Source organism: Polistes canadensis, unplaced genomic scaffold (assembly GCF_001313835.1).
Source record: "Polistes canadensis isolate GaletaPanama2010 unplaced genomic scaffold, ASM131383v1 scaffold_42, whole genome shotgun sequence".
NCBI classification, from domain to species: Eukaryota; Metazoa; Arthropoda; class Insecta; order Hymenoptera; family Vespidae; genus Polistes; species Polistes canadensis.
Genome location: NW_014569589.1, coordinates 148840 through 176363, shown reverse-complemented (window position 1 = coordinate 176363; position 27524 = coordinate 148840). Strand labels below are relative to the sequence as shown.

Here is a 27524-nt window from a genome sequence, read left to right as displayed (position 1 = left end):
CATATATATATATATTATCGATGGTGCACAGAACACTCTCTTGTGTATGTATATTTATGTTGTAACTAGATATTCATTTGAAAATATCAATTATGTTTCTTTTTTTTCTTTTTCTTTCTTTCTCTATCTCACTCTCTCTCTCTATCTCTCTCTATCTCTCTCTCTCTCTATTCTCGAGCAGCTGCAGCAACCAATGGAATATTATTTTATCAAAAATTAATTTCAATTCATGAGTAAAAAAAAATTATGACCAATCATTTCCCATTTAAATTTCGATAGAATCAATTCGATCGACCTAAAAAAATATAATCAATCACCAAGCAACCTAAATATGAAATGAAGATAAAAAAAAAAAAATAAATAAAAAAGAAGAAAGAAAGGAAAAAGAAAGAAAAGAAAAAGGGAAAAATAGAACGGTCTGCTGCAGTATGTATTCGAACGTGTATGTGTGCCCGCTGAGACGCCAAAGTGTGTGCATATTAAAGCGAAATAGAAAGCGTGTACGCAGAGGTGTGCATGAAGCGTGGTGTGCATATGTGTAGAAGTCAACTGGACGTGGTCCCCAAGGGCAGCACTGTCAGAGGTCGTCAAATGAGTACCATGAGCGCTGGAGGTAGTCTAAATCGTGGAAGCAGAGCACTACATCAACACCATCAAACATCACTTTCGGCTCTTCATATGACGGCTAATCATGTTGGCACTGTTGATAGACGGAGATCCAGTCTTAGGGTAATGTATTATAATAATGATACAAGAGTCTCGTCCGTTTACAACTGTATTAGGATTACCAGGATTATTACAGTATATTTGAATTGTTTATTGTCTTGTTTATACTACTATTTTTTTGTAATATAGACCAAATGTCTTTTGTACGTTGTTTATTATACTATTTCAATCATTGTGATGACAAGTTGTAAATTAATATAAAATATCTTTTTTTTGGTTGGAGGGAAGATTTTATTAGGTAAGAGATAAATATTTATGTTAACATTTGTTAATTATAATTTTTGATTTATCTTACAAATTTGAAATCGAATGTCTATTATAATTTGTCCTATTGATTAAAATTTGACTATAAATCATTGATGACAAGTGTTCTTGTGTCTATATTCAAGTGTCTATATAAGAAATAATAATTTTTATCACAATTACAATAATTCAAAGTTCGTATCATAAAATTAGAATTTAAAATGCATTCATAATTTCACGTAACTTGTCCCATTGATTGATTTAGTTATTCGGAACACATAACAGTATAACAAAATGGGCTTTTCGATTAAATAGCGGTAATATATTGTTCATTTTCACACGCATGTTTAACAGATAATATAAAAGTGCATGTTACAGAGATAAAAAGATCGAAATATTCGTTCATTATTCGCTTCATAATTCGCCTAGTCTAATTTATTATATTTTAATAAGCATGTTCATAGATTTCTTAATATAGCTTGTACAACGTTTTATAAATTTTTATTTAATTTTTGTCTATATATATATATCTTACTCACCCTTTCGCTGTCACACTTCCTCCATTTTGATATTATATCACATAAAACAACGCTTAATTAATCATTTTCAAACTCGATGCACGGAGATATATGATCAAAAATTTATTCCCAATAAACACAAATAAATTATATATATATATTTTTCTAAATATTTCTTTTTCTTTTTTTAAATATTTTTCTACTTTTTTCTTTTTTTTCTCAATTTCATTTCAATTGTCTTTGTGCTGTGAGCTATGAGCTAGAATTCATTTCTAATCGATTTCTATCACTGCGTTTCGTGAGTCTTCAACCGTAAATAAAATCAGATAATTTTACATTCATTCTTCTTTGCTTCGTTCGTTCATTATCTTTGCTAAACAATCAATCAGTCAATCTCAAAGAAGAAAAATAATAAAAAAGACAGAAAATGATTTTTAATCTAAAAAGGTAAACGTAAAGAATGTTTAAATGTCGTTTAGCGAACGTTAAAAAATTCAATGTTAAACAAAAATCCTCGGCTTAATACTCGAAGAATAGAATTTTGAAAATGAACTCGTTGTTCGTCGGATCTCCGATTTTTTATAGAGGGTGATTGTAGGTTTATAGAATTATCCTAAAAAATGTCTCTATCGATCCGCACAAATATACAAAAAAGATATATTTAAAATAAAACAATCGTAAAGTGTGCCGATTAAATGAAAAAGAAAAAATAGGAAAACAATTCGTTTGATAATTTACTTTCTATTACAATTTAAAATTTGTTTCAAGCTAAAAAATAGGTTCAATATTTTTTCATTTTTTTTGTACTAATTGTAAGTCACGAAATGGGAAAATATTTATTTCATGATTTATTTTATATTAAAAAAATTTAATATTTCTTTAAAATAAAAATGATAAAACATATATTATTTCAATATTTTAAGTTTTGTAATTAATCTACTGTCCCAATTTTATTGGCACGAGTATACTTGCTCGTATACTTATATTCTTGTCACTTTAATTGTAAATTCGCTTTTTAAAAGCTACAAATGAAATTTTTCAAATAGAAGAAGACTGATCGAACTTATGGGCCTATGTTCGCGCTCATGCTAATACGTAAAAATAAAAATAGTTAACAAACAAACAAACAAATGAAATAAAACAAAATATTAAAAATAACACTAACAAATAACAACAACAACAACAACAACAACAACAATAACAATAACAACACAATAATAATAATTACTATTATTATTATAACTAAAAGAAAATACTCTCGATTGAAGAAAAATGAAGAATTAAAAAAATAAATAAACACAAAAAAAAAACAAAAAAAAAATAAAAAAAGGAAAGAAAGAAAAAGCATTTTCCTTACACACTATAACGAACTATTTAATTAAAATAATTAATCGTAAATAACGTCTGTAAGCCATGTTTGTCACACCGTTAAATGGTCTAATCGTGTGCGTGTAACTCTGGCATCTTAATGCACCATCATCGGACGAGAAACTCTGTAAACTCTGTATATATTACATATACGTGTAGGAATATACGTGTGTCGTCCTTGTGTATCTGATTGGACCCTGCCTTGTACGAGATTAATTAAAAATACAGCATCCTTCAAAAAGTTTAGATTATAGCGAGCTAACGTGATAATAATAATAATAATATTAATAATAATAATAACACACGGTATATACAAGGTGTCCGAGATTCTTCCTACCAAACTATGTGAGCATATTTTATGCACGAAAATAAGAACAAAATGTTACATAAACGTAGATCATTTAAAACATTATGAACAAATTATGACATAAATAGTAAATCATCTAATTTCTCGTTCAAAGAACCGACAACCTACGCGAATTCAAGTCCGTCACCGCTGTTGGTCCAAACAAACCTATTTCGCATAATTGTTAATGCACAATCGAAAAATCTGAAGGATGTTTGATTATTCTAGCAGGAAGTCTGCATTGATACTCTCTTGCAACAACCTCGAGTAATTACTGTCTCACTAATCATACGCGTAACCGAATGTCTGACATATTCTTGGTTTGAAAATACTTTTGACATTTCGATCGATAATATTCCGCGAGGAAATTGAAAGATAACAGATATCGATTAGGGTTAGCTAAATCGTTTCAAAAAAGTAAAACATCATAGATAAACGTAAGAAAAGGTTAAAATAATCGGCTTAGAAATTTATGAACAATCATGGTGTCGAGTAAACACGAACATTTATAATTGAAATCATAACTTTTGAATGAAGTTTTATATGATTTATACTTATGTAATATTTAACTATCTTATTTTTGTGCAAGGAATACGCTTACGTCGTTTGATCGGAACAATTTCAAACACCCTGTAGATATTGAAATATATATATAAATATATATATATATATATATATATATATATATATATATATATATATATACATATATATATGTTCGAATTATAAAATTATTATTGCATACGCATTACCGAAATCAATAATTATTTAATCACTTTGGAATATATAATGACGGAAGGTGTTCCATTAGCCTTAATCATCCTGATACACCACGATTATGTAAATATAAACTATAATTTCAATGTGGAATAAAAACGTGTGTGGGTTCTTAATCGACCTTCTTTCGCCTTTTTTTACTAGTTATCGTGGATGAACTCACAGGTATGGGCAATAAAAAAAATAAGAAAAAATACAATAGATTAATCAACTTTTCTTTTTCTTTTTTTTTTTTAATCATATAAATCAGTAATTTTTTTTTTTGTAACTTTCTATTTTTTTTTTTCCATCCTTTATCTTACGTGTATTTATTTTATTATCCATTAATTTATTTCTATCATTCTTTCTCTCGTGTACTTGTAATTCTTTCTCTATCTCTTACTCTCTCTCTCTTACTCTCTCTCTCTCTCTCTCTCTTTCTGTCTAAAAATTTGGTTGAACGTAAATTTGTTGATTTAAAATTAATGTGTGTGACATTAAAATAAAAAAGGGAAAGAATAAAATATATTTTGATTTTTCTTCGCTGCATCATCGCACGTGCTTTTGCTTTTTAATTTGTTTAATTTGTTGTCGTGACTTACTAACCTAGAACTTTAATATATTGTATTTCTGAAAATAATTCTTTAATAATTTCTATCATATAAAAAAAGATATATTAATCAAATTTTGTCTATCATCCTTATTAACATGAAATCATCAACATTCATTTTTATGTATTTTCATTTTCATATGTAAAGGAAACCATCTAATAGTTTTAATAATTTCCTTATACAATCCTCTGTCTTTGTCCTTAGTTTCTAATTTGGATAATTAATCCAATCAGTATGTAAAGTGCTTGTGTTTACTCGTAGCTTCTTCGTCTATCGTGAGAAGATAATTAAAACAAAATCGTGCTATTTAATGGATCAGTATTTTAAATAAATAGTCAGTATTTATAATAAAAATGTCATTATGCAAATAGAAGTAGTCTCGGTATTAATTAATTTTAAATAGATAATCACAGTATTTATAAAATATCAATGCCTATTACCCTGTATCAAGATTTTATTCTAAAAACAACTTTAAACCTATTATAAATACTGACAAATAATTATTCATATTAAAAAAAAAAACGACAGTCACATCCATTAATTATTTATTTTCAAAAATATCCGAACAAAAAGTATTAAAAAAAATACTATCCAAATGAATAGAAAAGTGTACGGAAAGGAAAAAAAAAGAAAAAATATTATTAAAAAGAAAAAAAACAAAAAAAAATAATAAATTATCCAATTTCGAATAATAAAAATAAACGAATGAAAATGAAAGTAATATTTTGTTTTATAATTGTTTATCGCAGGGTTCGTTGAGTCGAGCGTTTGGTCTGCGACCGAAAAGTGAAAAGGCGTCGCCATCTTCCTCATCGGATACCGGAAGTCTTGCTAGTCAATGTCAATACATGAACAGTGTGAGAAGTAATTCACCGGCACCGGAGATCACCGTTGGAAAGAAACATCGTCGTGTTAAAAGTATCGGTGACATCGAATACATAACTAACGTTGCAGTAAACACAGCAGTCTGACAAGAGGATAGGCTCCATCATCCGGGGCCTTATAGAAGTTTAAGCGAACGTGGTTATTCCTCGTCATATTCATCGTCCCAATGTAGCTCATTCTCCGGTTACAGCAACGTACTTGCCGACGATCAATATCAATGCGAATCAATATCCGCTGGTAATTATTATCAATTACAAAGCAGCTCTTATTCCCCGCAAAGCATAGGCCAACCATTCCCCGGTGTACAAAGGTATGGTAGCCTAGCTGAAGAAACTTGGCAATCTTCCACTAAGGAAGACAACAATATCAAGAAGAAGAATCAACGAACTTATCTCGAATAAATTTACGCGTTTTTATTTTTTTAATTTATTATTAGATTGGTCAATTATTTTCTTTAAATATATATATGACACGATATTAAAATTACACATGGATTCAGTATTTCTAAATATATTTATTGGCCGATCTAATATAAATCTTGGGGGTGTACTATAAGTTGATTTATTGAACACTGCAAAAGTTAGATTAATGTTTTGTTGTTGTGAAAGGGTGACATGGTAGACCCTTCATTTTTCAACAAAAGTTCAACTAAAAATTCATATCTTGGAATGATAAACTAAACACTGTGTCATTTTATTAATTAATCAATATGAATTTTTGATTTATTTTTTGGGTAAAGAACCTTTTAGAATATCCCTCTATTCAAATTACTCGAGAAAAAATCTGATTGTGAGTTATCTCTCATAAGACTAGGTTTTGTTTTATAATTAGTCAAAAAGTAAAATCTTATTATACGAATCTCTAACGAATTTAATTTTATTACAAAAATATAAAAATATATGACCCATAATTCGCACAATAACGAACTTTTTACAACCACTGGCTTACAATAATTACTGAGAAATTGTTTTTATTTTTCAAAAACAAAACAACTGGCCTATAAATCCTCATCATACTATATTTAAAAAAAAAAAATAAAATGAATATCTGTGATTCATTTGACTTAAAATTCATCCTTTACAGTATTGATGAAATAAATGATAATCGCGTTGAACAACGAATTTCATTATTTCGCATCATACAAACAAGATGATCTATGTTTTTTATGTTCTACCGGTACTAATTCTATTATATATACCTGCCACATAACAGATACAATTAATATGATAATAATATGATAATAAACGCATCATACATAAACGCATAATTATGTCGGTAATTATGACAGTGAGCTAAGTAAAAAAAAAATTGGAAAAATGAATTTTATGATTAATTTGATACTGAAGTGATTTATATTATAAAATAAATCATCTAATAAATTTGTATAATTTATTGACTTAGGTCACTATCATAATTACCTTGACAAATATAAAAATGATTGTCTTCATTAATTGTCCATATTTAATATAAATAATCGGATCATTGAGTGTATATAACAATAAGAAAACGAAAAAATTGTCTCTCTAATTAAATGATAGAACTCATTTAATCTTAGAATTAGAAAAACCAGGCAAATGATTCAAATGATTTAGAATTAGCCTAAAAAATTAATTATGAAGAAGAAGAAAAAAACAAAATTAGTTTTGTCAAGTGCATATCCAAAACAAACAAAAACCTGAATGACGTTAAAGAAAAAAATAAATAAGCACAATAATATGAAAATGATGAATAAACATAAGAACAAAATATTTCTAATATTCTAAGAAAAGAGGGATTCCCATTTATAATCTGCTGCATCTCCCATTTGATGTAAAACTAATCGTAAATGTTGCTATTGTGTAATTAAATGAAAGAAAAACAAAAACGCGTTTTGGTTAGATTACGTTTTAATTAATCAAATATAATAATCAACAACACGTCGTCGAGTTATACAAATATTCGAATACTTTTATTACTAATTATTATAAAAAAAGAAAACCATGAGAATATTATTTCGCGTTTTCGTTCTTTCATTTATTTGTTTGTGCTTCCCTCTCCATTTTTGTGTTCGTAAACTATTTAAAAAATGAATATAATAATAATAATATATAATAATAATAATAATAATATATAATAATAGATATGATGATGATGATGATGATGATGATGATAATGATAATAATGATGATGATGATGAAATGAAGATGTTGATTGTCACGTCGGTTACCGGAAACCAGCGTTTGTTCTATCGATCGGGGGAGGGGGGCCATGGGGGTCATCGGTGCCCGGCGTTGCTATGTTGTTTTATATTTAATCTTAGAATCGTGGCCTCTAAGATAAAACGTGTCAAACATGCGTGTCAATCAACATATTAATGATAAATAATTTCGGGGAACAAAAAATTCATTCTTAACGAAATTATAACTAATCCCAAACGCACACATACTCTGAAAATTATACATATGCATATACATATATATTTAAAACAAACAAAGCATAAAGAAAATTGTATACAAGTGTTTATGTGTCTCTCGTGTAAGAGATAAATAATATCCTTGTTGCTCTAATCTGATAGAAATGCACAAAGTAAGATTACTGAATTCATGTTCTAAAGCATAATTTGCTAAGTGGCTTACTAATAAAAAGTGGGTTTTGAATGAATATATTAAATACGACGGAAGAAAACAGAGAAGAAAGGAGGGTGAAAAAGGTAGGGTAGGGGGAAAATAAAATGTGTATAATCTATGATTAAAAATATCATATCACAGGAATTAAAAGAACAAAAAAATATTGTAACGATTGTACTGCCTTGTTGTATCAGTATTCCACTATTCCAATTAACGAGAGGATTAGTTTGAAAAGTTTTTAGCCTCGATGTAAAAAAACAAAACTAAGAAATAAAAGTAAACCGACCGAAAAAAAAAAAAAAAAGCAGAATTGTTTCCATGTTGGGCTCAAGACTTTTCAATCCACCCACTTAAATGATTGATACTCCTTGCAAGCTGTTTTTATGAAGGGAGAGAGATGAGAAACAAAAGTAATAATATTATTAATAATAATAATAATAATAATAATAAAGACAAAATAAATAAATAAATAGCTTTTATTTATCCATTGCGTATCAAACACAAAAATAAGAGAAAAGGAAACAAAAAAAACAGAAGAAATAAAAAAAAAGGGGCCACTATGAAAAAAAAAATTATAACAAAGGACAATGAAAGGTAAATGTATTATGGTATAGTGGAAGAAAAAACTTACAATTATAAACGTAAGATGGAAATATGACAATATATTATCAAATGGAGGAAAAAATATGTCGTGAAATAATTTTTAAGAAACGAACAATGTAAATTTTGAAGAAATGAGATTCAATGATATTGGTGACTTACTTATGTGTGTTTCTATTTCTTATGTTTATCGAACATTAAGTATTAACAACGCGTATTTTTTAATAATTACGATTATAATATTTACTTAAATGCATAAAAATACACTTACGAGTGCACAATCGTATTGTATTTCGATTACATTCCATTGTAGCTTTGGCTCACCGTGTGTTATTACGAATATAATTTTGACGACGTTACAAAGGATCGATTGAACAATTTTGAGCCTATTCTTTTTTAAAACAATTTTCAGACTATGTCGAAAAATAAAAAAGAAATTAAATTTTATTGGAAAACAATAGTTTCTATATTAGGCTCAAGACTTTTCAACCCACCCAGATAGTTTTTAGATTCGAGTCTTAATTACTAAAAAAAAAAAACACAATCATAGGTAAATATTTAGCTGATATTTAGCGACAAGTTTGAAAATACAAGAGTGTCATATATAATAATAATAATAATATTAATAATAATAATAATAATAATAATAGTATAAACAAGTTATACAGAGATATATATTATACACATAATCGACACATTTAAGACCACGATAAAATAATTGGGTTCAATTATGATTCCCTGTACGATTAAAAAAAAAGAAAAAATAAGAAATTACTTACAAAAAAAATGAAAGAAAGAAATAACTGCCGATACATAATTGCGTTTGTTCTTATAAAATTTCATTTATACGACAATACGAGGTTGGGTTGAAAAGTTTCGAGCCTATTCTTATCTAGAAAAGAAAAATATGACAAAATTTGTTTCCACGTTAGGCTCAACAACTTTTGTTCACCCCATCCACGTATTTCTTTTTGAAGACAAATATTTTTTTAATACTAATTACATTTTTCGTAACTTTGAAAATAATTTTCACTGACAATGATATTATACAATTCTATTAATGTTGACTAAACTCCATATTAAATTTTGTAGAAAGTTCAAATGATGCGCGTGTTTCGTTAGAAGAGTATTAAAACGAATTATGGAAGAGAATATAAAAAAAGCACAAAAAGGAAAAGAAAAATAAATAAAAGCAAATACCACGACTGCATCGTGTATGTGTGAAAATACAAAAACTATAAAATTTCCTTGGAAAAATAAAAAAAACTGAAATAATAGCTAAAAATGAAATTGTATACAACTATACTTTGATATTTTTATTCTACATAAGTAAAATCATAATTTTTTAAATAGTGCAATATATGTAATCTCTTGTATCGAATATTTATCTATTTATCTATTTATATAGATAACGCGAATGCATTTGCATCGCTTGATTAATTAATTTGAAGCGTAAAAAAAAAGACTTTTATTGATTAAATAAATATTTCTGTAATTAATTATATTTAATTGACAATGACAAATGTAACATGTATTTAATAATCGTGCACATAATTATGTGTGCTGACATAGATAACGTTTTTTATATATCGATACATTGAGAATCCTTATTGACGATTATAAACAAATTACTCTACTTTCCATGTGTTCTGCTTCTTATTACTATACATATATAGATATATATATATATATATATATATATATATATATATANCAAATAATTTATATTCATCGGACATAAATATGTGTGTGATTGTATAAATGATATTTTTGTGTAGATATAATATTTATAATTTAATATTTATTATATAGGAAATCATTTAATATATAATGTTTCTTCGAACAATTTCTCTATCTATTTCTATTTGTTATAATTTAATTTAATTTAATTAAAAAAAGATAGTACGCAAAAGAGATGTACTGAAAGTGTATTGTTCGTGAATTTACAGCTCTTGCGTTCCAAATTCAATTTTTTGCAAATAAAATTCATCCTTCTGAAAATCAAGCTCAATTTGATTTGCAGAAAGATGAATTTAACTTGAGAATAGTTGAATTTGCAATGCAAAACCTGTATATAGATATGAAATCGTGACGATTTGAAAAATGTTAAAAATTTTCATGCTTTCTTGTCTACCTAATCAATTTTATATAATTTTGAAAGATCCATTTATTTCAGATCTGGCGTGGAATAGTCATGTATATGTATATGGGAATTAGTCAGATCAGTAATATTTGATCTGATTTATATTTTACATAATATCGACTAACGGTAGATCGCAATATCGTTATGTCATCATCGTAATATTCGCTTGCGAATATCTATTTAAAATGTGAGCTAAAAAGATTGAAAAAATATCGTTGTATATGTGACCAGTACTGTTTGTATATATTTGTGTGGATTGTACCTAAATATTTAAAAAAAAAAAAAGAGAAATAAACAACTACTTTTACTTCTGTGCAATGATGAATTAATTACGTTTTATAATTTCAATAAGTATCACATTAGTAATATGGAAAAAATTTGAAAAAATTGCAAAAATTGATAAGTCGATAACCACCGATAAAGAAGTTTCTCTTCCTTACTGATAGATGGCACTTCCAATCGTTATTACCAACAGAGTAAAAAGATAAAAGCTTCTTTTACGCACGATATTTCAAATAAATTTATAAATGTAGATTCAAATTATTAGCTAAAAAGATCTTATAATATTTCAATTAACATTAGAAAAAAGTATATTTTGTAATATTTTTTGCAATCATGCTAAAAACCCCTATGAAAAAAAAAAAACAGAATAATTAAATAATTACATACGAAAAAAAAATAAACGACTAATGAATTCATTAAAAAATTATTATTTTTATTTGATCGTAAACGAATGAAAATTTATTGACAATTTAATAATTATTAGCGTTTCCTGTTAAATTATGAATTGACTTTTCCCCAGGTCGTCGGTATTTTTTTATGATCCAAATACTAAATGCACTCATTGTTAATTTCGTAACAGGGAAACCCCGTTAATAAAATAAACATTGATCATTTGATTTAAGAGGAAATTTATCATTTGGAAATTACGTTTACTCATACATTGACTTTATTAGTTTCATTCGCTCTCGTTGCAGAGCTCATTCTGCTTCGCGAGACGTCAACGAGAACCGGTTCTACTTTGCTTAAACTCGAAACATAATAATTAAAAAAAAGTCTTCTTTTCTTATACAATAACAACAATGTACGCCATTCGGAGAATTGTGACAGCTAATATCACGTATGTTTTTATACATTTTACTTCGTAAACAAATTTGTTCATTTGTGCAGTAAGCATTACATAATTTCTAACCCTTTTTACCATCAACTTCATTCCATTTAAATGCTTGATATCATTTTTGCATTATATTTACATTAATTTATTAAATAGAAAATTGAATTAAATAAAAAATGTACGAATATTATAGTACTAAAGTACCAGTACAAAACATTTTTGTTCAAAATGTCATACTCTTATTCATTGATTACTATTCTATTAAGTAATTATGATATAAAATATTTAGTTTCATTATTAGTTAAAATAATTAAATATTAATTAATTCATTCTGTAATTATTTAATTTATAATATTTTCACAGTAAAGATCAATGTGCGAGATTAAAACATACCCTACCAGATTTACCTTACGATTACAAAGCATTGGAACCAATAATAAGTGCAGAAATTATGCAACTACATCATTCTAAGCATCATGCGACTTATGTTAATAATTTAAATGTTGCCGAAGAAAAGATGAAAGAAGCTGTTGCCAAAGGTGATGTAAATACACAAATTGCGCTTGCTCCTGCTATAAAATTTAACGGAGGTGGTCATCTTAATCATAGTATCTTTTGGGCTAATCTGTCGCCCCATGGTGGTAATCCAGATGGTACGTTTAAAGAATATATTATTTAGGTATAATAAATGCATTACAAAAGTTCTTTTCAAAGTTTATAATCTTTTTTAGTGATTAATCAATATTATGTTTATGTTCTGATAAATTCTGTTATATAGGACCCATGTTTGTTACATTTAAAGTGTATCGCAAGTCTCAAATGTTGTTATAGTGCAAAGGGTTAATTAGCTCAAAAATAATCTACCATTTGTCTTATCTATCTTTTAAAATATTAAAGAAATTTAGTATAAATTTATGAATTTAATACGAAAAGAAAAAAAGAAATAATTGATTATATTATCATACTTTCTTTATTTATGCAATTTTGACCTTTCAATTTTTTTTTTCGCGATAAGATACTTAAATAATTTTAGAAAACAATTTTAATATGAATGAATGTTTTGACAGGTACCCTTATCAAACAAATAGAAAAAGATTTTGGTTCTCTCGAAGAGATGAAGAAGCGTTTATCAGAAAGTACCATAGCCGTTCAAGGTTCCGGTTGGGGATGGCTTGGATATGATCAGAAATCAAAGTCTCTCAGAATTGCAACTTGTGCAAATCAAGATCCTCTTCAAGCTACAACTGGTCTCGTACCACTCTTTGGTATTGACGTTTGGGAACATGCTTATTATCTTCAGTATAAAAATGTACGACCGGATTATGTAAAAGCGATTTTTGATATCGTTAATTGGAAAGATGTCAACGCTCGCTTTAAACAAGCAGCTGGCCTCTAATTGGATTAACATATGAAAAAAAGCGTAATACGGCACATTGAAAATTAGTATTGTGCACCATATAAAACTCTCATCGATTTTAATATTTTCTTTTTATATAAAAAAAGTCTGAAATATCTATTGAACTGTTATTAATTTATAGAAATATTGCAAATAATATTTTAGGTATTTATCATATGCGTATATAAATATAGTAATAGGAAAACAAAAATTGTATTTACTTATATACAATTTATGTACTTTTATCATTAACTTTATATGCTCTGTATAAAAACAGCTAACATGGAAATTAAAAAATAAAATTATTAAATTAGTGTGTTCATTACTCTCCCCCTTTTACAGATTTGAGGAGCCTTGACAATACCTCCTCATCCCCTAGAGTTAATAGCACACGGTGTTTATAAGTGGTCACGCATTCAAGTATTAATCATACTCATTGTTTCATTTTTGTGATCCAACAAAAACTACTTTCAACAGGACAAATCCATTAATTAATTATAATATTATTAACAAAACTAATGCATTAATTTTATAAATATATTTGGTTAAATATATAATAACTTCATTTATAATATTAAATACAAATAATAAAGTATAGTATTATATTCTATTAAAACTTTTCAATAATAAATTTAAGCACATACACACACAATTGTTAAAAACTAGGTTTCTAACTTAAAAACTCTTATCAATATAACCATTTATTTATATTTATAATAATAAACATAAATAATTAAGCATATTATTATATTATATTCAGACTTTTTAATAATAAAGTTGAACACAAACACACATTGTTAAAAACTAGATTGTTAACCTAAAAACTATAATCAATATATTATATATAATAAATAAATGAATTTTAAAAAATCAAAGATCTTCAAAAACTAAACCAAATACCCTATTTAAAATAATAAATAAATATTTTAAATATTAAATTCTCTTTCTTCACACACACACAATTATAAACGATAGAAATTGTTGTTACGTCGTTGGCTATACGAATCTAAATGTTCCTGAATACTTTCACTTTTGACGTTTGGCAACGCTGTCTTGAATTGAAGCCATCAGAAGACATAAACGATAAAAAGAAGAAATATTATAACCTTTGGTATTTTCTCTTACCAGTTATAAACAAAATAAAAAGGACTAATAGGAAAAAAAGATAATATCCTGTTACATAGTCGAATAATTCTAACAGCATTATACTCTATTCGTGTAATATCGTGACCTATTAAAATTAAATTATTAAACATATGCACGCGCGTGTAAGACGTTATTAGAACTGTCATATTAAGAAAATAAATTCAGTGAAAGATGACAATGGGCGATGAGACTCCAATTACATCTCTTGTACTTCCCGTTATATTACGGCCAATTTTAACTAAGGTATCACCTGATCTGATATCTTTAAATAATTATTATTACATTTAGTTATATTTACAAAAAATATATTCATTATAAAATCAATATGAATTTTAAAGATTTCCAACAAAATTTTCTTGACTTTATTATAGTACTTTTTTCAATGTATGTCATACTTTTTCCTTAATTTAGTTGGAGAGACAAAATGTTATGGCAGCTCAAACTTTATGCACTGCACTCTCAAAAGCAGAAAATTCATATCCTGGTATAATGCACGACCTCATTCTTGGAATTATACAAAGGGCTGAATTAAATCTCGATATGAACGAAAGCGTTTTACGCTTGCAAGGCGCTGCTTCCGATTACGACGGTAAAATCTTATTGCGAATTAAACAATTATTTATAAATATAAAAGTGTTAACAATTATATATTTAAAAATAATCTATTAATATAGAAAATTTTAATGAAGATCTTTGTTACAGTTGTTGAGTATCGGACTGCTAGATCTGAAGATGCTTTCCAAGAATTAAATCGTAAATCTATGTCACTGAAAAGAATATTGAGTCGTATTCCAGATGAAATAACAGACCGTAAAACGTTTCTTGAAACGATTAAGTAAATAATTTTATATTTCTATGTTTTTTCTTGATGTTACATAGTTTAAAAGTTATATTTTGATTTAATTCTTGCAGAGAAATAGCAAGTGCGATAAAAAAGTTATTAGATGCTGTGAATGAGGTTGCCGCATTTATACCAAGTTCGACAAGAAAACAAGCATTAGAGCAACGTAAGAAAGAGTTTGTAAAATATAGTAAAAGGTTTAGTAACACGTTGAAGGAATACTTCAAGGAAGGACAGTAAGTAGATAGATACAATTTTTATACTTATAAATTTTCTCATTAATAAGAACTTTCGAGTGTACGTGTATGTGTATATATAATCATTAAAACATTTAGGACATCAGTTTTTTTTTGGTATAAGAATTCTTATAAAATATTGTATAAATATTGTGCAATAATTCAAATCTCTTAACTTAAGTATGATGAACATTTTGAACACATTTATCATATTCTATCACATACACTTTTCTTTATTTTTATAGGTAGTAGCACCTCTTATTTAATACTTGTCTTTTTTTCTTTTCTTTCTGTACAACTCGCATTTTTAGTTGACATTTTGAAAAATATATTTCAACAAAATTACAGAAAACTTATATTAAAAATTAAATTGTCGTGGTAGATAATAATATTCACTAACAAGAATAATATATTCATGTAATCTTTTGTTTTTGTTTTTAAATTTGCTTTTACGCTTAGAGAAATGATATATATATATATATATAATACATTATTTAAAATAAGAATGTATAATGACTTTGACACTATTTGTGACATTGTTTCAGAGCAAATGCAGTATTCGTGAGCGCATTATATTTAATACATCAAACAAACATGATAATGCTCACCGTTAAGGATAAATGTGAATAAAAAATTCATATGGCTCTTCGGGGATCGTTGGTCGGTGTGATACCATAACAATAAAATAATCGATATATATATATATGTATATATATATATCTGTATATATATATATATGTATGTAATATAATATTCTATTAATGTAGAATCTACTTGTTTGAAGATTATATTTAAATAATATGTATAACGTGATAAATAGATTACCACTATTTTATCCACAGTGGCTGCTTCTAATAGCGGCGTATAATTATCATACATATACATGTTAAATAAAAAGAAACTGTTGTCTTATTATTAATATTACAACTATTTATATTACATTAGTCGGAGTTAGTTCTTTTTCTTTTTCTTTTTATGTCAAACAAACAAAAATTGTAAATGCTTTTACTCGTTAACAAATAACGATGAAACATTTGCAAAGGAAAAAATGTATAAGAAAAAATATCTTATTTAATTGATTACAAAGGAAATGAATAAAAAAAATTATTTTGTAAAACAATGCTCGTACAATGCAAATAGATGTATCTCTTTATAAGAAAAATAAGAATTTGTTAAGACTATTTTCTCGTGCTTTCTTCTTTGTGTCATATTAATAACAGTGAAGAGGAGGAAGAAGAGGAATAAAGCTTAACAATAATAATAATTTTAAAAGTTTTGTTAAAAAAAAAGAAATAAAAAGTAGAGATACTTCAAGCACGTTTACTATCTGAAAATGCACGTACGATACTACCTACTCCGCCAATATTATATACCTTCTCGTGCCATACTAATAAGTGATTACTGCTACCTTCTGTTGGAATTTCAAATCCTCTATAAATATATTTCATTAATACATCCATTAAGTCATGATCTACTGCGTCTAACTGCGCCAAACATTCATCCATTTGATTTGATTTTATGCTTAGAAGAACCTTCTGCGTTAAATTCCTAGCATTGTCCTGAAACATTAATGTCAGTGTTAATAAAAAATATTTTAATTACATTTTATTGTTATATATTAGTAGAAAAAAAAGGAATAATAATCAAATTATATAATTGATTCTAATCAATGAAAAAAAAGAACAGTTAATAGATAAAGAAAAATTAAAGACGGAAGAGTGAAGATTTTGTTGAGGTTACCTTTATCTGTTGGTTCTTACATCCTAGTGGTGCTGATTTTAAAACGGATATCAATGCTTCTGCATTCTTACCCTTAAAAATATGTTAAGGAAACTATTCGATTAACTTACTAATTAAACTATATTCAAATTGCACAGATAAATATATGTATATATATAGAAAGATAAATATATATGCGAAATTATATGCGTGAAAGGATATTGGCTAAGAAGTGTCAGAATTTCGTTTTCATCGGGACCAGTCGGTCCCGTCGAGCCAGCATCGGCATCCTCTTCCTTGAAATTATTATCACTGTATTGATCAACATCTATTTTTCGGAACGCTGACGCCGACGTATCTTTTTTACCGTCGTTTCTCGACATATCTATTATTATCTACCACCGCAAACCTTTCAAGGATCACTCCTGATCACGCCCGGCTTATTGCCATGCCATGACACAAAGAATATATTCTATAAACCGTGGCCATCGTAGCTACGAAAGCGACATCTACTTATGTTCATTTGAAACAAAAAAACGATTGAAGCGCCATCATATAATTCATGTCGGTAATATAGAATTCCTCAAAAAATATTAATGATAATTCTGATCAATTGTTTATCGAATTTCTCTTATAATACATATTTTATGATTAAAGAGACAAAAAACAAATTTTCTATTATATTTAAATTTTGTATGCGTGATTTTTTGTTTTTTAATTGTGTTTATAATTTAGTCGAACATTATGGATTGCCCGCCACTTGTCAATTTATTTAATAATCCTAAAATAATGTGGTATCAAACGGATATTACGATTGTTATTCGTATTATATTACAAGATGTTAAAGATTATTTTCTTAGAGTCGAAGTTGATCATTTACAGTTTAGGTACAAACACTTTGTAACAAAATGAGGATTATTAAAATTTATTTATGATGGTAACAACTTTAAGATGTTAAATAAAAAAAGAATAAAACATTAAAAAGAGAATGTATTTTTAGCACCATATTAAACGACAAAGAATATTATGTCAATTTGTATCTATTTGGCAGCGTAGTACCAGAAAAAACGACTCACATTAATTTGGAAAGAGAAATTAAAATCAATCTCACCAAAGCATTTAAATGTAATTTTTATAAAAATTATTAAATCAGTTTTAGTATGACATATATATATATATGTATATATGCGTGTATATAAATATTAAAACTAAGTATTATTTTATGTTGCAGGGTTACCTTGGTTGAGATTACAAATTAATAAAGAAAAATGTCCTTATATTATTCTCGATACAGAACATTTATATGAAACTAATTATAGTATGGATGAAAATAGGCTTATAATGATTGATGGTAATTATGTCGTTGTTTTTTACTATTGTAAATTTCTAATAATTAAATCACCTTCTAAAAATTTTGTATACGTTTGAAGTTTATTATTTTATTATAACTTTTTATTGCAATGCAGAGAGCCCAAAGTTAGCTGAAAGTTTACGCAAGGAAAATATTCTACCTGAGATAGTTGATGATGATAGTGAGGCCTCTGATGAATGGATGGATGATATATTTTTATAACACATTTATTGCTAGTTATAACAATTTTTTAACTATTATTTTTTAATATAACATTAATCACTTTATATTTGAAAATTATTTTTAAAGTAGAATCTTAATTTCTTGACTTACAATTTGGTTAGAACAATTCAGTAATATTTCTACGAGTAAGAAATGCTCTTTCTTGTTTTTTTTATTTTTTTTTTATAGAATGTTTTCTTTATTACTTTCCTTTTTATAGTTTTAAGTCATTTTTCTACAAAAATCTTCTTACACATAGTCCATATTTGTGTGAGTTACAGTGCGAGTTAATAGCACACAATTTTTTCATTACCTATGTACGAGTTATCTATCAATTTACACAACTATGCCGATTGTGCCTTGACTTTAGTAATCTGATAGGAACTAGTGTTTCGATGTGTCTAGGCTGTTGACATTTTTATGGAATGTTTATATGGGGTAATAATTATATAATAATAATGAAAGAATCTCTGAAATAACAGTATGAATTTTTTGTAATAAATAATTTTATTACTTAAGATCAAGCGTATATATCATACGATGAAATTAAAAGAACGTTCTTTAAAAAAACGTTTGAAAATTTATAAAAATTTAATATTCTTGTTAAAATCTAAGAATGTAAAGTATATTTTTAAAAGAATAAAATCAATTCAAAGACAATTATATTTTCTTCTTACAATTTAATCAAAATTGTTAATATAGAATCTGTATATTATTTTTCAACGAGTATTATAAGCAACTAACATAAAAATATGTTAAAGTTACGGATGTAAAAATGCTTCCAAAGTTTTGCCTTGATAATATAAGTATAAAGTGTGAGAAATTAGTCATGGAAAGTAATTCTGTAGAATGCATATATATACATATATGCATACTCATGCGAGGTAATAAAATATTCTAACAGTGATATTACTTATGCGATTGTCAATAAAAACAATCTTTTAACATTATCTTATTTACTTAGTATTGAGGAACTATTAGAACACTAATATTCAATATAAATGCTACAGATTTGTTCCTACATTCATCGCGTTGTACAATACTGCATACAACTGCTTATAACTTAATGGAATATGCTTTTTTATGTTAGACGCGTATTAAATAAAGTAGAGTTAAATAAACTACTTATCCCGGTAAAATGCGTACTCTAAAATTTACTAAAATCTTTTTTGCTAGCGTAGCACATAATTCTTGTAATATATATATATATACACATACATCATTTTTACAATCAATCGTTATAAACGTATAAATAATACACACATTAATGAAAATGATAAAAATAACGATAAGAACAAATCACTTTCTATTAATAGAAAACACATTTGAGACACATTGCATTATTTTTTACCAATTTTTAATAGCTACTTAAAACAATTTATCATTAATAATCATTATTCATTTTTCAATGAAATATATTCAATATTATTGTGTAGTAAATGTTTATATATAAAAAAGAAAGTATTAACAATTGAAATATATAAAAATAATTCGAGAACGACGTATGCCTTAATATTTTCTATTTAACACTAACATAATAAATTGTCTTTGGTATTTGAAATTAATTTAACGAAATGATAATACTATTTAAATGTCTTTTCAAACATTTTCATAATATTATAACGGCATAAATGAAACTAAATTAATATGTATATTATTTTCTTTTGATATTAAATTTTACGAGATGAGAAATGAGTTATTTCAATATATTAAGTATAATTGAAAATATTTAAATTAAAAGGAAATATATCAAATAATAATTAATATAAAATATTTCATAAAAAAAGAGAAAAATATATATTACACGTTTACAATATAGTCTAATAGCGATATTCATAATTGTTAAATTTTCTAACAAACAAAACAAATATAAATATCAAATATTACAGAATAAATTTTATACCATTCTGAGAGAGAGAGATATTTTTTATAGATTATGTATATATATATTTGTGTGTATGTGCATCTAAATTACTATGAATAATTTGTCTTTAAATTTGGCTGGCACCTTCCAAGGAAAGTCTTTGATTAATATTCTCAACCCTTACTTTCATTTCTCTGATAATATCCTCTGCAAGATTATCGATAGTTGTGTATCTAACTTTGAAGAAATTAAATATATCTATGAGAAATTCTATGACCTGATCCTTAAAAAATTGGCAGGTGGATCGTAGGCTTCCCTCGGGACCTAGAAATCCCCAAACAAGTACCGGGGTTATTTGTTCCGAAATGGAATAGAAATGAGCCAAGAAACCTTTGTCATATTTCAACATTTGTCTTTTACCCATCAGCATCGACCATACCGCTGTTCCCACAGCCTTCAACAAAAAGATTCGGCATTTAAACGATTTTAAATAAACATTAATGTTTATTAAGTAATTGTTAATTAATATTAATTTGTTTTGATTATTTTTAACTGACCGTTTCTCTGAAACTCGCAGATATCCATCTGTTTTGAAGTATGGCCTTGATGGAAGATGGCGGCTTCTCGACTTCTTCGAAGGCATCTAATAGTATAAAGTCAATTAGTACGTCATAAAAATTAATACATTTAACACCCCGGTTAAATAACTCCTCCTCGATCATTTCACTGTTTCGTGGCTCGTTCAAAAACTCTAGCATGCGTTCGTAATGTATCAAATAATCTTTCGGATCCTGAAAAAAAAGGAACAAAAGATAAGCAAAATTATTCTCAATGATTTTGAAAAGGATACATTATAATTTTTAGATTATATTAAATACGTGGATGGGTTGAAAAGTTTTCAAGCTAAGAAAGAAATAATTTCTTTTCTGTCATTTTTATTTAAACGGAAAAATCAAATTTTATTTATGTTGAGATTTAAAATTTTTTAACCCTCCAATACAGATTGAAAATACATACTCTATCGGCATAAATAATTAAATCGCTAATTATTTGACGTCCAATATCAGCGATCCAAACGGAGGATGATTCTATACTGAACAGTTTTGTGTATGCTTGACGAAGACAGTATACTTTAGCCAAGTACTCAACATCGGAGCCACATTTAACCAGCTCTGTATGCAATCGTCTGCAATGCAGTGTTCATATTAGGTGAAATACGATATATTTCCTTGTTAACGTGTAAGAAAAGAAAAGAAAAAAAAGATCCAAGAAATCAAGAAGATCTTAACACATTCATTGGCCAATTACGAGTATACTCGTGATGCATGTTGCACATCCAAAAACTTATGTAAGTTTTACAGATTGTGTAAGCTTTTAATAATTTTTTTAGAATTTGTATTATTTTAATTTAAATATTAATATAGTAATTGTGAAACCTATTGATTTGTTTTATTTAATAATCGGTTAACAATGTGTTAAGAGAAATATAAAGGTGTTGCAGAATAAGTGGAGAAATAATATAGGGGTGGTTTTAGCACTTCAAAACGAGAAAAAATGTTTCTATAAACATATGTTCTATTTGACCTTGTTTCGGAATTATAACGAATTATACGTATAGTGTTCTACCGCAATGATTATTTTGATAAACGGAAATAAGATGTTCCACTGGAAATCAGATACCGCACATAGTTGCACGATACACACTTGATGATATATGCACAATGTCGCATTTTTATCAACTAGCTAGACAATTTTTCGAATGATTTCCAAACAAGTAGGTAGATCGTGGTGGTCCTATTGCCTGGCCTGCTCGCTCACGCGATTTGTATTTACCGGATTTTCACTTGTGGTGTTATTTAAAATACATTGTCTATAAAAAGTTCATAAACATTGAGAAAATACTTCGAGAAAGGATTGTACAAAGCTTCCACCATATCCGAGCAATAGTTGGAAATATGAAAAGAGTGAGGCAATTACTTGTAAGACGACTGCAAGCTTGTGTGCAGATACAAGGAGGTCATTTTGAACACCTCTTGTGAATGTAAGTGCATTCAGTTCATCCAAACTCCAATTTGCTATAACTCCGAAACAAGGTCAAATAGGGCATATGTTCATATGAACTTATTTTCTTGATTTGATGCACTGCCATCCCTATAGAGTATTTCTTACTTATTCTGTGTTATACCCTGTATATTTGTAATATTTATATACCTGCAAGGAATCCCTTTATCTTCGTGTTGCTTGAGTGCAGCATGATATAACTTTTGCCTTTCAAAATGTGGAAAAAGTTCGGAAAACTCTTCGAATTCACGTAAATCAGCTACCTGCAAAGAAATTAAATTGAATTGCCTTAAATGTTCATAACAATTTATAGAAAAATTTTAACATATAAAAAAAAATCGGCACGAATTTTTCGGGCAAACGAAAGGTATTCATGACTGCAATGAAGAATAAAAATACAAGTAAAATTACACGACCAATATGCATTGAACTTATTTTATAATTTAAAATAACATTCCTTGTTTTGTACCTGTATCCTTAGATTCTATGGGGGTTGCCTGGAAAATTTACATTGCGTTGCTTTTAAATTTTCCTTAGAAATTGGCACGAACTTTTTGAGTAAACCAATAAACAAAAAGTTCGATAATGAAGAAGAAGAAGAAGAAGAAGAAGAAGAAAAAAAATAAAAAGATGTATATGAAATAATTGGTTTGATTTTCGAATCAAGATTAGAATGAATCTGGCCTTTTACGACGAGGAAAGAAGAAACTTAAAGCGATTTTCTCACTCTCGTTCGCACCCATCGTAGTGGTCGTGGGTTTCCCCTTCGTCATCGTCGTCATTCGTTGGTATTCTACGCGTAAAAGCCAACGACAACGTACCAACCAAGTCATCGTCCCCAAGCGTAGGAGGAAGAATTGGAGAAGAAGAAGAAGCGCGGTGATGCTCTCGGAAAAGGCTTAGGAGATGAGGGCTGGCGCACACAGAAAAGGGGGAACGGACGACATCCATGGACGAGAGAGCACTCTCTGTATCTTCCGCATTCCAAACATGAAATTCATAGAACGCCTCTCGTCTGTAATAAACTCTCTCTTACGAGTACTAAGATAGCACCTGCTATTTTTATTAACTGTTATTAAATTATTCGCAATTGAACTATCGGCAAACAATAATTTTTATTTTGATATTCGCATTTCGTTGTATTTCTTTGAAATTTCTATTTATTGGGTTAGTATTTTTCAACATTTTTATGATCAGTATTTATAATAAAATAATATTAACGCGTTGTATCAATGTATAATCTTTGATCCAACTCAGTCGTACAATATTTTATTTTCTAATAAAATGACTGATAAAAAAGATGGAAGGGGTTTCTTTAAAGTTCATTTCTGTCGAAGGTTTGGATTTCCCTGCACAAAATCAACGTGAATACTCGCGAAATATGTGAATTTAACAATTAATCAGATTAAACAAAGAATAATAAAAAAGAATAATAAGCGTTCGAGTCTTGTATTTTTTTCTGATCTTCTTCCTCTTCTCTTTTCTTTCCACCTTTTATTATACTTCTTTTAATTTATTTCCTCTTTCTCTTTTTCTTCGCTTTACTCGTCGTATCAACGTCTTATCGTATTCCTTTTATTTTTATGCATCGTTACGATTTTACTTTTCATTGTTGTCATCGTATTCGAAAAAAGACAAAAAGAAATCGAAACGTAACATTAAAAACAATACGAACCCGATGCATAAATTATTCTAACGTGTTATGTTCGTTGGTAGAACGTGATTATCCCGATGGTAAATGATAAAAAATAATGTTTGAAAGGGTAGTGTGAAATTTACCCCGTCTCGTGCTGATTCAAATGATTCTGGCGAAGATGCGGCATCAGCTTTTTCCTTTCCCGATATTCGCATTCCTAGGTTGGATTGATGGCGATCCTCTAAGCTTTCCTGGCTATCGTCACGAAACAGCACCGAGTGCTATATACAAAAAAAGAAAAATAGAACATGTTCATATAATACATACACGTTCATACACGCACGTGTACAAATTGTTTCGCTAGTGTGTGTCTGGTAAAAAGAAAAAAAAGAAAATAGGAAGGACAGTAGTGACGTATTTGAAGTGACATTGGACGAGAGAATAATAGCATTTTTTTATATGTCGCCAGTGTCAACATGGTATTCAAACGAAACGAGCAATTATAACGAGGGGTGAGGGATGGACAGTTGGACAATACCTGATCGATGAATAGAAGCTCCGCGTGATTCTGAATTTCATAACCCATGTCGAGGAGATCTTGAACGTCCTGCGTAAACGCTGCGTCCGCTTTTGATGGCAGGGCAAGGGCATCGTTGCTCAAAGTTGAACTGAATGCTGAGAGTGCATCCTCCCAGTAAATTAGTGCTTTCTGTAGTGCTTCCAAACCTATGTATCATTATCATCGTCATCATCATCATCATCATCATCATCATCATCATCATCATTATCATTATCATTATTGTCATGGCCATTAATTTCTATTGTGTTAGCCATGTTTACATTTATTGGGTTGTCCAATAACTGATATCTAAATGTTTATTAGTTTGCATTTAAATTAATAACAATAATATTTTGGATTAAATAAATGTTGAAAATCTTCTTATTATAAAGTATAATTTAAACTGAAAAGAAAAATGTTTAATATTTTATATTGAAATAAGAAAAGGGATAAATATATTTAATATTAATAGTATCGAGATTATCTGGCAACCTAATAATTCTTTCAAACGAGAGCAAGCTTTTTGCATCGAATTAGTCATCCTCCCTCCCTCTCCCTCCCTCTCAAGTATCTCCCTTTTTAACCTATCTCTCTACGGCCGTCTTTATTTAAAATTTAAATTACCGGATATCTCATTGTGTGCTAGATTTATTTTTTAACTCTCTCTCTCTTTTTCTTTTTTATTAAAGTAGTAGTAGTATAAATGTAGTTGTTTAAAATTCCGATAAAAGTAATCTTTGATTCAAAGGAAAATAAATACAAAGAGAACGTCGTTTAGTTTCTAATTTTATAAAACAGCTTATTATTTACATTCAAAAACATGCTATTTATCGAATTGTAATTTATTATTGAAATGAATTTGATTCGATTATTATGATTATTATTTTTGAAAGTGAAAAGGCGTGTTTACCTGTTACCAAACGAGAAATTATACGTAAACTTTCTTATAATAAATTTCGTAATGACGATCTCCGTTCTCTGATCGGAAACCTTCGCCGCATCGTGTAATAAAATAAAGATAAGATTTTCGAGTTTATTAATATTCATTAGAAGTGAATGTGAAGTAATATGGAAGAACAAGCATTCCTTCGGTTCGAGAATGTCAACGAGATCCACACAGGACTATTCGTGCTATATTCGAAGGGACCTCCTTTGTATATTTCATTAATGAATGAGAAATTGTCGAAGAAAAATTGTCCAAGTATTTTGTATTGCCAATGAAACGTCTTGTGACCTAGTAAACTTACCTCGATTATTTTGATTCTTTTTTCTGTAATAAAATCGTCGATATTTCGAAAATCTTTTATGTATTAGACGTTAGATGTTATTTCGAAAGTAATCTTGGTAATAGATCATACTTCGGATACGTATTGTAAATCAATTAGGTGTATGTGTGTGTGTGTGTATGTGTGATTTATGATAGCAATTATAATCTGATTGAATATATTTTTAAACTATCCTATGGTCCACCATATATTTAGAAATACTTACATAGGTCTCGACAAAAAAACAAAACTTATTTTTTCGTTTTAAATAAAAGAATGTTTGATCGAAACAAATTGTTTCTGTGTTAGGTTTAAAAAATTTTCAATCTATCCTAGTATATATACCTGTATATGTATGTTTAATTAAAATTACTATATTTTCGATTATTTTTATTAACCTCATACATATACATGAACGTGTATATATATGCGTGTGTGTGTGCGTATACTAGAAAATTCACCCGTTGTAATAATATTTGTCCAAGGAGTAGCAATGTGCAATTCATGAGTGCAGCTGTATACAAGGGAAGTTGCACCCTTCAACGGTTGAGATTGCTTTCGATTCGACTGGGGTCCAGATAAAATATTTTCTACCCCGAAGCAGCAAGTTATCTATTGTGGCTATTCGATTCTAACGACGAACGTTTATTCTTCCATTTTTTCTCTCTCTCTCTCTATCTCTCAGGTCGATAAATTTCTTGACCAACACAAGAGAGCGAAAGAGAGAGAAAGAAAGAAGGAGAGTAAGAGATATTAATTATTTGCGAAATATATGACCTACGAACATTATTATAAATGATAAAAGGTATCTAAAAATACTTTAAAAATTCCTATACCTTGACGCAATAATCGATCGCGTTATAGGTCGATCCATTTTCCTCTGCTTTTAATCGGTCCTCTGAAATTAGAGTTAATTGATCTTCCGGAAATAATTGACTCTTCGATAAACTCGTTACCGAGTTTAGTATCCTAATGGCTCTCTCTCTCTTTTTCTAAAAAATTCATCGAGAGACAATAAACGTACCTTTTAATTTTTTACATTTTCTGGTTAGAAAGAAAAAAAAAAAAGACTTAATCGATCGAGGGTCAAAGGTTAAAGATAATTTTATTCTCTATTTTATCATTAAAGATCTATTAAACTAATATGATGTAACGATAAAATCATGTTATTTATGTTTAACGTGTTAGTGCACGGGATGCTTTAAATAAACTTAGCAGCAACAGGTTTACTTTTTTTAGATTCCACCCGTTAGACGTCTCTCTCTCTCTCTCTCTCTCTCTCTCTCTCTCTCTCTCTCTCTCTCTCTCTCTC

General features: G+C 28.0%; 6 protein-coding genes across 21 annotated transcripts in view; 4 read left to right on the top strand and 2 right to left on the bottom strand.

Moving 5' to 3' along the window:
- Window positions 1-9808, top strand: part of LOC106784896 (kazrin) — a 38465-nt gene extending 28657 nt beyond the window's left edge. For 14 of the 16 annotated variants that reach the window (XM_014744880.1, XM_014744877.1, XM_014744883.1 and 11 more), the window contains 3 exons: window positions 543-729; window positions 4123-4143; window positions 5318-9808. In XM_014744880.1, coding sequence (XP_014600366.1) covers window positions 543-729; window positions 4123-4143; window positions 5318-5539 — 430 coding nt within the window. In that variant the 3' untranslated portion in view covers window positions 5540-9808. The remainder of the gene's footprint in view (window positions 1-542; window positions 730-4122; window positions 4144-5317) is intronic. The other 2 variants (XM_014744885.1, XM_014744894.1) reach the window with 2 other exon arrangements.
- Window positions 9809-11645: 1837 nt separating this feature from the next.
- LOC106784970 (superoxide dismutase [Mn], mitochondrial) lies at window positions 11646-13622 on the top strand. Its single transcript, XM_014745042.1, has 3 exons — window positions 11646-11922; window positions 12280-12569; window positions 12984-13622. The coding sequence occupies exons 1-3, from the start codon at window positions 11885-11887 to the stop codon at window positions 13310-13312; spliced, it is 657 nt and encodes a 218-aa protein (XP_014600528.1). The 5' UTR covers window positions 11646-11884; the 3' UTR covers window positions 13313-13622.
- Window positions 13623-14344: 722 nt separating this feature from the next.
- Window positions 14345-16814, top strand: LOC106784959 (programmed cell death protein 10). Its single transcript, XM_014745028.1, has 5 exons — window positions 14345-14701; window positions 14870-15047; window positions 15161-15293; window positions 15371-15535; window positions 16081-16814. Exons 1-5 carry the CDS (start codon window positions 14630-14632, stop codon window positions 16163-16165), a joined length of 633 nt encoding a protein of 210 aa, XP_014600514.1. The 5' UTR covers window positions 14345-14629; the 3' UTR covers window positions 16166-16814.
- LOC106784960 (actin-related protein 2/3 complex subunit 5) lies at window positions 16674-17765 on the bottom strand. The gene is made up of 3 exons (XM_014745029.1): window positions 17477-17765; window positions 17276-17348; window positions 16674-17094 (listed from the first exon to the last, which is right to left on the bottom strand). The coding sequence occupies exons 1-3, from the start codon at window positions 17635-17637 to the stop codon at window positions 16846-16848; spliced, it is 483 nt and encodes a 160-aa protein (XP_014600515.1). The 5' UTR covers window positions 17638-17765; the 3' UTR covers window positions 16674-16845.
- A 136-nt stretch (window positions 17766-17901) lies between these two features.
- Window positions 17902-19484, top strand: LOC106784891 (putative ATP-dependent RNA helicase TDRD12). Its single transcript, XM_014744862.1, has 4 exons — window positions 17902-18141; window positions 18255-18379; window positions 18486-18605; window positions 18721-19484. Exons 1-4 carry the CDS (start codon window positions 17999-18001, stop codon window positions 18825-18827), a joined length of 495 nt encoding a protein of 164 aa, XP_014600348.1. The 5' UTR covers window positions 17902-17998; the 3' UTR covers window positions 18828-19484.
- Window positions 19485-20618: 1134 nt separating this feature from the next.
- Window positions 20619-27524, bottom strand: part of LOC106784922 (protein FAM73B) — a 34595-nt gene continuing 27689 nt past the window's right edge. The window contains exons 4-9 of the mRNA XM_014744935.1: window positions 24927-25114; window positions 24532-24669; window positions 22903-23015; window positions 21709-21877; window positions 21249-21482; window positions 20619-21145 (exon numbers count right to left, since the gene is read on the bottom strand). Coding sequence (XP_014600421.1) covers window positions 20819-21145; window positions 21249-21482; window positions 21709-21877; window positions 22903-23015; window positions 24532-24669; window positions 24927-25114 — 1169 coding nt within the window. The 3' untranslated portion in view covers window positions 20619-20818. The remainder of the gene's footprint in view (window positions 21146-21248; window positions 21483-21708; window positions 21878-22902; window positions 23016-24531; window positions 24670-24926; window positions 25115-27524) is intronic.

Coding starts and splice junctions, on each gene's coding strand:
- LOC106784959 (XM_014745028.1), top strand. CDS start 14,630: ATGACAATGGGCGATGAGACTCCAATTACATCTCTTGTACTTCCCGTT. Junction 14,702..14,869: donor TACGGCCAATTTTAACTAAG/GTATCACCTGAT, acceptor TCCTTAATTTAG/TTGGAGAGACAAAATGTTAT. Junction 15,048..15,160: donor CGCTGCTTCCGATTACGACG/GTAAAATCTTAT, acceptor TCTTTGTTACAG/TTGTTGAGTATCGGACTGCT.
- LOC106784960 (XM_014745029.1), bottom strand. CDS start 17,637: ATGTCGAGAAACGACGGTAAAAAAGATACGTCGGCGTCAGCGTTCCGA. Junction 17,349..17,476: donor ATTCTGACACTTCTTAGCCA/ATATCCTTTCAC, acceptor ACATATTTTTAA/GGGTAAGAATGCAGAAGCAT. Junction 17,095..17,275: donor GTAAGAACCAACAGATAAAG/GTAACCTCAACA, acceptor TTAATGTTTCAG/GACAATGCTAGGAATTTAAC.
- LOC106784970 (XM_014745042.1), top strand. CDS start 11,885: ATGTACGCCATTCGGAGAATTGTGACAGCTAATATCAC. Junction 11,923..12,279: donor ATTGTGACAGCTAATATCAC/GTATGTTTTTAT, acceptor ATATTTTCACAG/TAAAGATCAATGTGCGAGAT. Junction 12,570..12,983: donor CCATGGTGGTAATCCAGATG/GTACGTTTAAAG, acceptor ATGTTTTGACAG/GTACCCTTATCAAACAAATA.
- LOC106784891 (XM_014744862.1), top strand. CDS start 17,999: ATGGATTGCCCGCCACTTGTCAATTTATTTAATAATCCTAAAATAATG. Junction 18,142..18,254: donor GTTGATCATTTACAGTTTAG/GTACAAACACTT, acceptor ATGTATTTTTAG/CACCATATTAAACGACAAAG. Junction 18,380..18,485: donor TCTCACCAAAGCATTTAAAT/GTAATTTTTATA, acceptor TTTATGTTGCAG/GGTTACCTTGGTTGAGATTA.